Below are 13674 nucleotides of genomic sequence, written 5' to 3' on the forward strand. Positions count from 1 at the left end.
GGGGTTAAGAACTACGCCTAACCGGTAGACCCCGAGACTGCGGGCGACCCCAGTTCGACTACGGAATTGACGACCCCTTCTTCTTGCCAGAGCAACCAGGCAAGCCCTCCCCTTGATCACCAGATATCACCTATTCTTCTCTATACTGCTTGCATTAGAGTAGTGTAGCATGTTATTGTTCGGTTACTCCTATTCTGTTGCATAGCCTGTCATTGTTGCTACAGTCGTTGATACCTTACCCGCAATCCTAAATGCTTAGTATAGGATGCTAGTTTATCATCATTGGCCCTACATTCTTATCAGTCTGCCTTGCTATACTATCGGGCCGTGATCACTCGGGAGGTGATCACGGGTATATACTATACATACATATACTTTACAGATGGTGACTAAAGTCGGGTCAGCTTGTTGAGTACCCGCAAGTGATTCCGATGTGGGGGCTGGAAGGACAGGTGGCTCCATCCCGGTAGAGGTGGGCCTGGGTTCCTGACGGCCCCCGACTTTTACTTTGAGGCGGAGCGACAGGGCAGGTTGAGACCACCTAGGTGAGAGGTGGGCCTGGCCCTGGTCGGCGTTCACGGTTACTTCATAATAACACGCTTAACGAGATCTTGGTATTTGATCTGAGTCTGGCCACTGGCCTATACGCACTAACCAACTACGCGGAAAAAGTTATGGACACTCGACGTCGTGGTATCAGCCGAAGCCTTCGTGACGTCAGCGACTGAGCGGCGCGCGCCGGGTTGGACTGCGTAACGCAACTTCCTTTGTAATGGAGGTTGCTAGGTCTGCTCACCGGCCGCGTACGCAACGTGCAGGTGTGCAATGGGCGATGGGCCCAGACCCCTGCGTGCATAGGATTTAGACCAGCGTGCTGACCTCTCTGTTGTGCCTAGGTGGGGCTGCGACGTGTTGATCTTCCGAGGCCGGGCATGACCCAGGAAAGTGTGTCCGGCCAAACGGGATCGAGCGTGTTGGGTTATGTGGTGCACCCCTGCAGGGAAGTTTATCTATTCGAATAGCCGTGTCCCTCGGTAAAAGGACGACCCGAAGTGTACCTTGACCTTATGACAACTAGAACCGGATACTTAATGAAACACACCTAGACAAGTTCCACAGACAACCCAGTGATCGCTTTTCCATAGGGCGACGAGGGGAGGATCGCCGGGTAGGATTATGCTATGCGATGCTACTTTGAGGACTTCAATCTACTCTCTTCTACATGCTGCAAGACGGAGGCTGCCAGAACGTAGTCTTCGATAGGACTAGCTATCCCCCTATTATTCTGGCATTCTGCAGTTCAGTCCACCGATATTGCCTCTTTACACATATACCCATGCATATGTAGTGTAGATCCTTGCTTACAAGTACTTTGGATGAGTACTCATGGTTGCTTTGCTCCCTCTTTTCCCCCGTTTTCCTCTTCTTCTCGGATGCCGCAACCAGACGTTGGAGCCCAGGATCCAGACGCCACCGTCGACGACGACTACTACAGTGGAGGTGCCTACTACTACGTGCAGGCTGCTGACGACGACCAGGAGTAGTTAGGAGGATCCCAGGCAGGAGGCCTGCGCCTCTTTCGATCCATATCCCAGTTTGTGCTAGCCATCTTATGGCAACTTGTTTAACTTATGTCTGTACTCAGATATTGTTGCTTCCGCTGACTCGTCTATGATCGAGCACTTGTATTCGAGCCCTCGAGGCCCCTGGCTTGTAATATGATGCTTGTATGACTTATTTATGTTTTTTAGAGTTGTGTTGTGATATCTTCCCATGAGTCTCTGATCTTGATCGTACACGTTTGCGTGCATGGTTAGTGTATGATTGAATCGGGGGTGTCACAATCCCCGTGGTTGTGCTCTGGGGTTCGTCTAGTATCTCTCTCGCACTAGGAGACTCAAAAAACATCAGGTCAACACAATAGACTCCATATATGGTAATACTCGGCATCTGGTCACGCAAAATAGGGCACTCTCTCGTGTCATGCGCAGGCTTGAGGCAGGTATCACAAAGTTCAGTCACACACTCAGCAATAAAGTGACCTCTCTCTCCACAACGGTAGCACAACATCTTCTCCTTTTACGAGCCCACTTGGAAGCTCTATCCACATCGGACTTGTCGCTAACCCCGACATCATCCGTCACCAAGGGCTCAGCCAAAGGCACCTCAGCGTTAGCCAGCGCAACCACCACTTCCATAGCTTGACCGGAAGCATCCACCTCCAAGGATGCCGTCGGCTCCACCACGATAGGTGGTGGAGGCTGGTGGTACCGTTTCCTACCACCGCGACCACCACGATGACCTCGGTAACCACCTCGCTGCCTGTAATCTGGGCCAGACGCCCCCTCGACAAATCTCCCGAAGGGCCGTAGAAAGGTCTTTCAGCCGATCCATCACTCTACCATGCGTAGCCATGCCCGCCATCCGCGGACGACGAGCCACGATGTTGGCTGTCCCCATAGGCATTGTAACCATCATCACCCCAATATCCTCAGGGTTGTCCATTACCGTCGCGGTTAGCCGGTACACGAGCAGCATCCGCACCTCCCTCACCCGCCACAGGTTAAGTCAGCGGTATTTGGGTCTGCACCGTCACAACACGCTTTTGAGGCGGCCTAGCAACGTAATGGGGCGGCGGCGCAGCTTGCGGCTGCTGACCCGGCGCCAAGACCTGCTTGCGAGGTGCCACCACGGCAGCACCGGGCGGCGGCGGCCTTTGCTGAGAATTGTCGCACCCCACAACAGCGAGTGAGGGCGTCGGGACAACCTGCCCTGGGTCGGCGGCCTATGGCCCTGACCGCCGCCACGCCCAGTGGCCGGCAGCACCCCAGTAGCCAGCGCGGGTCTCGGCCTCGGCGGAGTGCCATGCCCAGCGGCCAGCGTGGGCCTCGGCCCCGGCGGCGCGCCACGCCCAGCGGCCAGCGCGGGCCTCTGACCCGACGGACCTCCACCACCTCGGCCGGCCGGCACAACCCCGACGATCACCGGAGTCTTCTGACCGGTCGTAGCCGGACCACCCCGTCCCGCCATCGTCACAAGGGAAGGGATACGAGTAGCACGACCCGGTCCGCACTTACCGAACCCAGATGCCACACAGCGCCGACGAACCCTAGGGAGCGGCGATACGGAGCATTGCGATCGACGACCGACTGATCGCATGCATGGGCCTATGGTCGCAACCGGAGTGGTGTCCAGTTTAGCCTGGGCCTCATACCCATCTAACTGCGTCCCACTCTGAATCAGCAAGTGTTAGGGCCTCACACCCATCCGCAAACCGCCCCCCAGCCACAACATCCGAATCGAGCCCACCAGAGCCCAATAGGAAATTCAAACGCTGGATCCTTGCAGCGCGGATCTCAGCCGATCCGCTGGCCGCCGGCGCCGGCACCGCCGCCGCCACCGCCAGCTTCTTCTTCTTCTTTCTCTGAACCAACTTCCACGCCCCGGCCTCGAAATAATCAGACAAGGTAGGTTTGGGGAGACATACCTTGGGTAGAGGACCTCGCCAAGGCCGGATCGCCGAAGCCGTCGTACGACGATGGACGACCCGCCGGACTATCTCAACGGCGTCATCATCAAGTCCCAGCCGAGCCGGATCGTCGCGGGGGATCGCCAAGTCGACGAGCATCGCCACCTCCTTCTCAGAGTAGCCAACCCGGAACGCCTCACAAATCGCATCCGACGGCGTCGGCGAATTCGCCGGCGACTCCTCGCCGTCTGAGTCACCGTCTTCGTCTTCCGCATCTCCGGCGGCGTCACATAACGCCCAGAAACGGCCTCCTACCCACCGTTCCCCGGAGGAAGAGACCGCCCCTGGCGTCACCCGTGGCGTCGCCCGCGAGGTCGCCCCGCCCCTCATCTTCAACCAAGCAACGTAGCCTAGCTCGTATGATGATCAACTAGTGATGTGTATATACGATGATGAATTAGATATGAACTAGTGATGATGAACTTATCAATATTTGTCCTATGATTTTGTTTGCGGTATCGCGAGCCCTCCGGCGCGGAACAGATCCCATAAACGCATCCCGCAAAACATTTACAGGACGGCTTTACAGGATCTGTTACATCGGAGGGCTCACGGTACCATAAAAAAATTATGTACGAGCTTTTAAACAAGTTTTGCGGTACCTAAAAAATCATACGGGCGCTTTTAAACGAGTTTTGCGGGACTCACCTGGTTGTGGGATATGTTAGAGATGCTCTAATCCTCTCGGTCAAACACCTCAACCAGAACGGGGTCCAGGCAGACGGTCCACGGCGCCTGATGGTCCTGCATCTGCAGCCTAATTATCCATTCCATTCTCTGTCACCGACCGTCAGACTGAGCAAAACAATTGTGTTACGGCCACGGACGCGGTCAAAGCAACATAAGTTACGGTAGAGAGCGCTGTCAGCTGCCCCTTGGCACTGGCATCGCCGTCTCTCCTGACGGCCGTGATTAGGAGTAAATAAATAATATAAGTACAGTATAATCGAAGGTCCAGACCGTGACTAACCAGTTAATCGCGACATACTGTACGTACAGCACATTTCCCCTGTTCCGGGGTAGAAAATGATTGGTGTGAACGGACGGCGTTCCAGGACGGCGGCGTTGGGGGCTACAACTCCACACGAGAGAGACTGGGGCCCGAGCTTTTCAAATTTTTTCTTTCAGAATGGCCGGCCCGAGCATGTTAGGTGGAGTTTTTTGCACGGAGAAGTTTGCGCATGCTCTAATATTTGGCAAATATGCTAAGCCACACACACAGCCCTGAAGTGTGGAACTAACCACCGAATCACTGCGACTGTACACGCAAAATTCTGCCCTCCCTATTCACCAAAACTTCCCTTTGTCGTTGGACGACGGTACGTACAAGCGAGTTTGTACGCACGCACTTTGCGAGGAGCAGCACCCTAGATACTCCTCGTTCGTTGTGTACCTATCTATCTATAGACTATACTGCCAGCACGACGGCCGTAAAATTCGTGGGGCAAATCCCAACGCACCGGGCACAGGCACATGACACACGCAGAGCACCACTCGCACTCACCTCGCAGAGCGCAGTTCACACTCACCGTCCTCAAAAGCCGAGCCCGCCAAGAGGGAAAGAGGTAGGCCCAGCCCGGCCCGGACATCACCAGTAGAGAGAATCTGGCCAATCCAGTCGCAATAAAGCGGACGGGAGTCGCCGTAGTCTCCTCGTGAGCCAGCCCAGACGACCCCACACGAGACTACGAGAGAGAGAGAGCGCTCAGCTCAGCAAAACTCATCACACACCACGCCACTCCACGCCGCAGCTAGCCCAGCTCGCCTCCCGTCCCATACTGTAGCACCCCACCTCACCATTAAAGAAACGAGCTAGGCCAAGTGGAGAGAGAAGAGAGGGGACGGAGAGAGAGAGCAGCGGAGCAGAGCAGAGCAGCGAGGAGCAGGGGAGCTAGTAGGCTAGCATGACGTCCGGGGCGGCCCGGGCTGCGGCGGCGGCGGAGGCGGACGCCGGGCTGGGGCGGACGCCCACCTGGAAGGAGCGGGAGAACAACAAGCGGCGCGAGCGCCGGCGCCGGGCCATCGCCGCCAAGATCTTCACCGGCCTCCGCGCGCTCGGCAACTACAAGCTCCCCAAGCACTGCGACAACAACGAGGTGCTCAAGGAGCTCTGCCGCGAGGCCGGATGGGTCGTGGAGGACGACGGCACCACCTACCGCAAGGTGAGTGAGACCTCGTTTCTTTGTCTCGGGATCGAGATCGACCCCCCCTGTTTCTTCTCCCCCTCCATTTCCTGGATCTAGCTAGGCTTGCTTGGATGTGTAGATCTGATTGTGTGGTTCGATTCGTGGCAGGGATACAAGCCGCCGTCGTCCGGGCCGTTCGGTGGGGTCTCGTCGGCGGGCATGAGCCCCTGCTCGTCCTCGCAGCTGCTCAGTGCGCCGTCGTCGTCGTTCCCGAGCCCGGTGCCTTCCTACAACGCCAGCCCGGCGTCGTCGAGCTTCCCGAGCCCCACGCGCCTCGACAACCCGAGCCCCGCCTGCCTCCTCCCGTTCCTCCGTGGCCTCCCCAACCTGCCCCCGCTCCGGGTCTCCAACAGCGCGCCGGTGACGCCGCCGCTCTCGTCGCCGACGGCGTCGCGGCCGCCCAAGATCCTGAAGCCGGACTGGGAGGTGGACCCGTTCCGGCACCCGTTCTTCGCCCTATCCGCGCCGGCGAGCCCCACCCGTGGCCGCCGGCACGAGCACCCGGACACGATACCGGAGTGCGACGAGTCGGACGTCTCCACGGTGGACTCTGGCCGGTGGATCAGCTTCCAGATGGCCACGACGGCGCCGACGTCGCCCGCGTACAACCTCGTCAACCTAGGCGCCTCCAGCTCCAACTCCATGGAGTTGGATGGAATGGCGGGGGAGAGGGGCCGAAGCGGCCCGGAATTCGAGTTCGACAAGGGGAGGGTGACGCCGTGGGAAGGGGAGAGGATCCACGAGGTCGCCGCCGAGGAGCTTGAGCTCACCCTCGGCGTCGGCTCGAAATGACGGGCATCCGCGGAGCATTGCACTGGCACTCACAAATGCCAGCCAGAACTTGCCGGCCAGTGATCGAAAAAATGGTTTCTTTCATGAACCTCGAATCCTCATCAAAAGCACAAGCTAAATCGTGGTTGCTGTTGGATCGGCCATTGCTACTGCGATGTGGGCAATTCGTTCATTCTAGGTTTAGGGTATGGATGCATCTGTGGTTCGATTCCTAGGACAAGAGGAAAGGAATCAGAAACGATCGTTCATGCCAATCGGCTGGTCACGGATTGTTTCATTATTCATTCATGGATGTACGTAGCTACTAGCTGGGTTCCTCTTCTGCTTTTTGTTGTTTGTGTTCTTGCCATGCATGTGTATGTCCTCAAAATGTGTATGAGCTCATGTGGGGGAAAGTCCAGTAGAGTAAAAAGGTGGATGGAGTTGAGCTTTATGCCGTGACCTGAATTAATCTCTCTTTGACGCAGCAGGTAAACCGGTACATTGAGGGAGCTACTAGCAAGTTCATCTCTTTCACTTTTGACAGCGGGAGCATGCGTCGACCCGGCCACTAGCATGCAGATTCCCCGCCGTCACCGTCGGCACGCGAGCGATGGCATGGCATGGCATGTCTGCGCCGAGCACGGGGATTTGTCCGATCGGAGACCACTGTCGTTGTTGTACTCTGCAATTCGGCCGAAAAAACGTTGGAAAGAACGTGGCATATATCTGGAGAAGAGTAGCTCTATATCTGTGTATCCTCTTTCAGAAATCTTCAGCCCTGGATTGGCCTAGTTGCCTAGTTGGTGCACGCCAGGCGGTGGATGAGTCCAAAACTCCAATTAGCACTCTGTATGCGGTACGGAAAATGTGCCAATTGGCGGGGCCGCGACGGTGGCGTCGCACAGCCACAGAATCGTCACGCTCGTCCGCTTTCTAGGGCCGGCGGCGGCCAGGAACTGAAGCCCGTCGGATCCCCGATCGGGCTGTGGTTGCCCGGCTCCAGTCCTACAGTTTCTTCGTGCGATGGTGTGTGTGCTCGTGCGTGACGGGGCAACCACTCCGGCGGGCCGTGCGCCGGTCGAGCCGGGCGCGTGGGTCCTCCCCGCCGCGCATGTGCGTGTGTCCGGCGAGCGATCGCGCGTCGGCGTCGCGCAGCTGGCGGTGCACGTACGGGGTAAGGTTTGTTCCTGTTGGATTTCGGCGGGCACCGACCGGTGGGTGGTGGAGCCTTTTCTTTTCTATGCTAATCAGATGCTCCACCACTCGTGCACCGCGGCGACGACCGACCCACCGCTGGGCGCTGGCCGTTCGTTAGCTGGGCGTGCCTGTGTCTGTGTGTGACGAGAATCCGGCTGTGATGTTACAGTATAGTACTAGTAGCAACCGCTCGGCGACCACGTACTACGTTCTGCGGCGGTATGCGGGTCGCTTTCATGGCGTATTTTTTGTTGGTCGTTGGTCTAGCGGACGCCGAGCTCGTGCCGTGACTGCGCTAACTGCCGTCATTTTGTCAAAGTATCTTTTGAAAGACTTAGTTTACGCACTACTGTATGAGATAAAACACACATCGAATACAATCAAGACAATTAGCTCCCTACGACATTTTAAGGAAAAAAACCATATAATCCATAATTCGTATTTGGGTGACCTGTATACTAAACCAATCAATATATTCATAATTTGGTGACCAGTTCAATTTGAACAAAATCCACAACAATAATTATGGAACGGAGGGAGTACTAATTTAGCACTTGGCTGTCACGGCCGGAACATGAGACATGATTCGTCAGACTTACCCCTCTACTTTCTTACATACTAGATGACCCGTTGCGCCCATGGCGCAAAAAGCGAGAGCAAGCCATGAAAGTGAGAGTGATTTAGAGCCAATTTAATAGATATTTAGGTACACAACGTTATACGGAGTATATTTCATTACATGGTAACATGATAGCTAAAGAAAGTTATGAGATCACTTGATGATAGCTTACATTGCCTTTATAAAGCAAACTATTTTAGCAGAGATGCATCATATAGATAGAGCTGGCCTCTTAACCCCTGGCTGAGTCTTGTATCTGCTGCCAGTAGGAAAGACATGAAGGCGGTGATATTAGGTAGAGCCATCACTGCATGTTCCATCAATATTGACCATGATTTCATCGTCTAAACAACTCTTCATGTAGGTGTGTTTGGTTCCTGTAGACCAGGTTCCGATATTGTTGTCCTTCATTTTGCTATACATTCCAAATCTTTTTTCCTGCCTGCAATTAAGCCATTGCTCTAAAATATATTAGTTCTCCCACACACACCATTTCTTTTGCCTTGGCAAAAGATAAATTGCAAACAGACAAATTTATGAGAAAAAAAACGCCACCCATATACGTAAACATGGTCAGATTAATATCAGCACACATGCATCTCTAATAAATGTTTGCTCTCTCTTACTGGTAGCTTCCAACAATCAGACCCCCCCCCCCCCTCTGCTGGTACTACCATCCATAAAACTCGAGACCTTGAGATCTACCTAAAGGCTTAAAACCCCTACCTCATACTTAATACTAATGATGTCACATGCATCCTATGGCAAAAAGAACATGTAGAATAGAAGCATGGTAGTAGTGAAGTACTTTTTCGTAAACCTAATAATGGCTAACATAAAAACCTGACGGTTGAAGCATTTTGCATCGAGATATGTTGTCTCCGTTTCCAGAACAAACCCCATCAAAAATAGTATTCTTGCTCTGGCAGTGAGTGAAACCGGGAAAGACAGCTAGGGAGTCAACGATCCCTTGGCTCACTCGTGCTTGTATCCAATTAGTTACCATTCAAAATAATTTGTGTCTTTCGATTTGAGATATTGCAGTTGAACAAAGATAGAAGGTCAAAATACATTGTCCTTGGATTTATGTGGAATAAAAACAGAGGCTGCTTGTGCAACTGGTGCATGTAGCCAAAGCAAACCAAGAATTAAAATTTAAAACCATTATACTTACATGGCATATTTTATCGATCCTGATAACATTATGGTCCAGGCATACCAGTGCAAGGAGATACTTAAATGGCGTCTTTATACATAACTGGCTCAGGCGTATCAAGCCTGATAATGGGAAACATGATGGACTAAAAGCATCAACTTACATCAAAAGAAAGCTACGAATGAAGCTTGCAGTAGCTTATTTGTACCGACTTTATAAATAAAACTACATAGCTAGCTATATCATATAGTGCAACTAACCAGCATATAAACAGAAGTGAAACTAACTATACAGATTTAGGATATATAGTGCAAGTGAATCATAACGGTCGCTTACTTTCCCTTCCTGTAGTACAAGTCAGTGTCTCATCTAGCACCAAGGCCCCACATTTATCATATTTTTGAACATCTAATTAAATGAGCAAAAAATAATGAATTGTACGTGAAAACAATATCAATGCTTGACAAATAGTACCACATGAGAGTTTGACAGAAAAAGGAAGCAAAAAAAACACAATAGAAAAAAATTAAAAATAATAATGGTTATCAAAAAAGGCAGAAAGTAATCGACACAAAAGCTTGCATCAAGCTGATCACTAATGTCAAGTATCAACAGGTAATAGCACACTCATTACGTTAGAAAGTAAATGTGAGCCCTGCCCTGTTCTGCTTACCTACAGGGAAAAGGTACAAATATGTCTTACATATTTATGTGCGGAGAAATTAGAAATCAACATGTTCATGTGAGGACTAATGAAACTGAAACACTGATGATGAATAACATTAATCAATCTTGGTCTAGAAGAAAACAAAATGGTAGATCATGATATATGAATTGCTCACAAGTAAATCTGAGGCAGCTGGTCATCAATATATAGGGCTCTCCACGCTGCCGGAAAATTCATCCTTTGTGCAAATAAAATATCAGATTGATGGTTAAAATTAGATCTAGCAGAGATCATGGGCATTCATATTTTCAGACAATAAAAAATTTACATATCCCATGAAGCATTATGTACACTGAAATGCTCCCACTACACAAGCTTTGAGATACAGTCGAAGTATTACCGGTCACATTTGTCACATTCCACCATCATATATACTGTCAACCTCGTCCATGAGGAGCATTAGGCTTCTTTGTCCCGTGAAGTTGATCCACACATTATATAATAATAATAAAACAAATCATAGTGGAAAAGTTCATGATATTGACCAGCTGCCACTATAATTCAGAGTAGCATTGTTGATAATTACTTTGATAGAATTTGATGTGCTCCCCTCGACACCTTCCTCGATCTTGGATTCTACTTTACCACAACTATCACTTGCATTAAACTGCTATGCATATACTAATCATTTGAATTTATGCCTCAAAGTTAAATAAAGAACAGAAGCTTAAGCACAACCACTGATTTCTACCTGGATAATTGACGATAACCCCCCTTGTTGGCAAATCCTTGATCATATACCCCCCACCGCTATCTCTGACATGTGGGGTTTAAATGGCCTGGGGGGGGGGGGGCGGGTTACAGCTAGCTCATATAGAGGCCCGAAGAACAACCTCTGTTCACACGACCAACACCATGTATTGATCTATCAGACAAAAAGGTAAAAACAAACACTTCTGAGACCTTCATTTACAGTGTAGCTTTGCTCAGTGGGTAAGAGTGCAAAATCATGTCACGTGCTCTATTACACAGAAAAAATCAAACATCAAAATGCAGGAACAAGCATGACTGTATTCAAGAGAGAGATAATTCACCTTGGGCTTCTTAATCACACTCTTCCTCAAAATTCTTCTTCTACTCTCCACAAGTAACCAAAAATTGAGGCACTGGAAAATGCATTCCCCTCCCAATCCTTGAAATCAGAAGAAACACTCATATGCAAAAGATGTAGTAAGTCTAGGGTGAGATTTCTTAAAGTTTTTGCCTATCCCTGAGGCCTTTAATCTAAAATAGTACCCGTTTTTTAGAACAATCTTAAAAGCTACCTTAGGGCTGCTTGAAAAAAAATGCATCTGTGGAGACGTGAAAGGAAGCAAATCCATAAATAATGTCTACTCATTCAGGTTAGTGATCAGGTGGCTGCAACCGCAAAAAAAATAGGGCTTGCTTGGTAATAAAAATAGGTGTTCCATAGAACAAGGGGCTGTTGTTTGTTTAAATGGTATTTGCAGTCATAAGGTTGTTAGTTTAACAAATACATGTATACATGTACGCCTACAATCTTACAGTTTACATCACATACAACTAGCAAATATACAACAAAAGTTTAGTTCTGAATTTTGGCAAACAACATAAAGAAATCATATTATTACCTAACAAATACACGTGTACATGCACGCCCAGAAAGCTTAGAGTTTATAGGACACGCAGCAAGCAAATATACAGCAAAAGTTCAATTCTGAATTTCGGCAAACAACATCCAGAATTCATATTAGTAACTAACAAATACACGTGCACATGTATGCCTAGAAAGCTTAGAGTTTACAGGACACACATCGAGCAAATATGCAGCAAAAGTTCACTTCTTAATTTGGGCAAACAACATAAAGAAATCATATTATTACCTCTAGGATTGGGGAAGCCGAGAGAGACTGGAAACAACATGTATGTCTAGAAAGCTTACAGGACCTCTATAAAGCACTTCTGAACAGGGCTGCTTATCTGCACATACACAAGATACACTCAGACATCATCAAAACTATATTACTTGCATTTATTGCCCATGTATGCATAGCAATAGAACTACAACAGGCGGTATCACACACTGGTCTACTGATCACGAAGACACCCTTCATCTTTTGTTGCAATGACAGTTTGAAGGAAACAACACATAGAAGCGCAATCCTATACATAGAATAACCTGACAAAAACTTGACAAAATCCTAGGCCCTCCCTGATCAATTTGCACCAAAAACACCGGAGCAATCTAAGGAAAATAAATACAGCAAACATGGCAACCCAACACACCAAATCTACCAGAACAAAGAATGTGAAACTTTATTAACACCTCATGTACAGCAACACATCCCCTTCTCCTCATGATGGTTTTGTGCCAAGATACCTTCCGGTGTTGGGGTTCGACCTCGTCTTCTCTCTGCCTGTACTTGTGTTTTATGTCAAAAGCAAGACCGAATAAATTATTGGGATCTGAAGAACACGAATAGTATGGAATATTAATAATGGTGGGCGTACAACCCTTTGGTTCAGGTAGCATTGCTTCAATCTTAGGATGTGTATCTTTTGAATTTGATGCCAAACAACTACGGGTGTCAGCCTGCTCCCGTGAACAAAAAATTTCAAACAAGAGCACTCAAATATTCATCTTGGAAGGGTCATGTGGTTTCCCCCTCACGCCTCCCTGCTTGCTCTGTTTTGCGCAGATTCTCTATAGTGGTGTGTCTAGCTGGTTTAGAGGCAGATTGGCATACAAAAAGCATATAATATGTTTCTGTTTCCATTTTCTAGATGGCGCACCAACCTTTTTGAAGCTCACATCATTTCTTTGTAGCACAGTTTTCTACCCTTGAGCATATTCACGAGTCTTAAATCTTCAGTTGGCATCAAGTGCGTAACATAGTAAAAGCACCAAGTACCCTTCATGACACTCAAATATAATGCTCCTAAGCCTTATTAATCTTGACCAACGTTATAATAACGATGAATACAACAAGTCATACAAGCGGGCACTGCTTGGAACAGATATGGCAGCCACATCGATGCAAATCTCTTTGTGTGCCGAAGAGGTGGTTCTTGGTAACGTAGATGTTTGGGTCCTCATCTTGATCGATGAAGAGTGGATTCTAAGAAGTAGTTAGCCTATCCATATGAAAAGAACTAGACCAAATGTACCTTACCAGATGTTGAAAATGGATCAATGATCACTCAATAGTGTAACAAGGAAATAACACAATTCGTATCGGATCTCGTCGATTTCTCACACCTACACAAATAAAGCCTTTGGTGGAGCTTGGTGAGGATGGTGGACAAAATATATGCAATTGTTAGTGAGACTAAATAATGTTGAAAAAGATTCGCAAATTTGCAAATGCAACAAGTTGACTAATAGCAAGTAGTGGTACACGGAAACACACTCGCAAATAGATAAATGGGGTTGTGCAAACCAAAAATCAGTGGAAATGTGGAATCCACGGAAAATGCTCGTGTTGCACAACACAAGAGAGACGCCAGCACGATTGCACAATAGGC

The 13674-nt window shown here is 49.4% G+C and overlaps 1 protein-coding gene and 1 long non-coding RNA gene across 3 annotated transcripts; one reads left to right on the top strand and one right to left on the bottom strand.

Moving 5' to 3' along the window:
* Positions 1 to 5183: 5183 nt before the first annotated feature.
* Positions 5184 to 6940, top strand: LOC123044430 (protein BZR1 homolog 1). The gene is made up of 2 exons (XM_044467170.1): positions 5184 to 5691; positions 5824 to 6940. The coding sequence occupies exons 1-2, from the start codon at positions 5434 to 5436 to the stop codon at positions 6505 to 6507; spliced, it is 942 nt and encodes a 313-aa protein (XP_044323105.1). The 5' UTR covers positions 5184 to 5433; the 3' UTR covers positions 6508 to 6940.
* A 1416-nt stretch (positions 6941 to 8356) lies between these two features.
* LOC123044431 (uncharacterized) lies at positions 8357 to 13538 on the bottom strand. Of its 2 annotated transcripts, XR_006420093.1 has the most exons (3): positions 12033 to 13536; positions 11223 to 11320; positions 8357 to 11053 (listed from the first exon to the last, which is right to left on the bottom strand). It is a non-coding gene; the product is annotated as an uncharacterized lncRNA (long non-coding RNA). The 2 variants fall into 2 exon arrangements; XR_006420092.1 differs by having other exon boundaries at positions 11223 to 13538.
* Between the last annotated feature and the right edge of the window lie 136 nt (positions 13539 to 13674).

This window comes from Triticum aestivum, chromosome 2B (assembly GCF_018294505.1).
Source record: "Triticum aestivum cultivar Chinese Spring chromosome 2B, IWGSC CS RefSeq v2.1, whole genome shotgun sequence".
NCBI classification, from domain to species: Eukaryota; Viridiplantae; Streptophyta; class Magnoliopsida; order Poales; family Poaceae; genus Triticum; species Triticum aestivum.

Coding starts and splice junctions, on each gene's coding strand:
- LOC123044430 (XM_044467170.1), top strand. CDS start 5,434: ATGACGTCCGGGGCGGCCCGGGCTGCGGCGGCGGCGGAGGCGGACGCC. Junction 5,692..5,823: donor ACGGCACCACCTACCGCAAG/GTGAGTGAGACC, acceptor GATTCGTGGCAG/GGATACAAGCCGCCGTCGTC.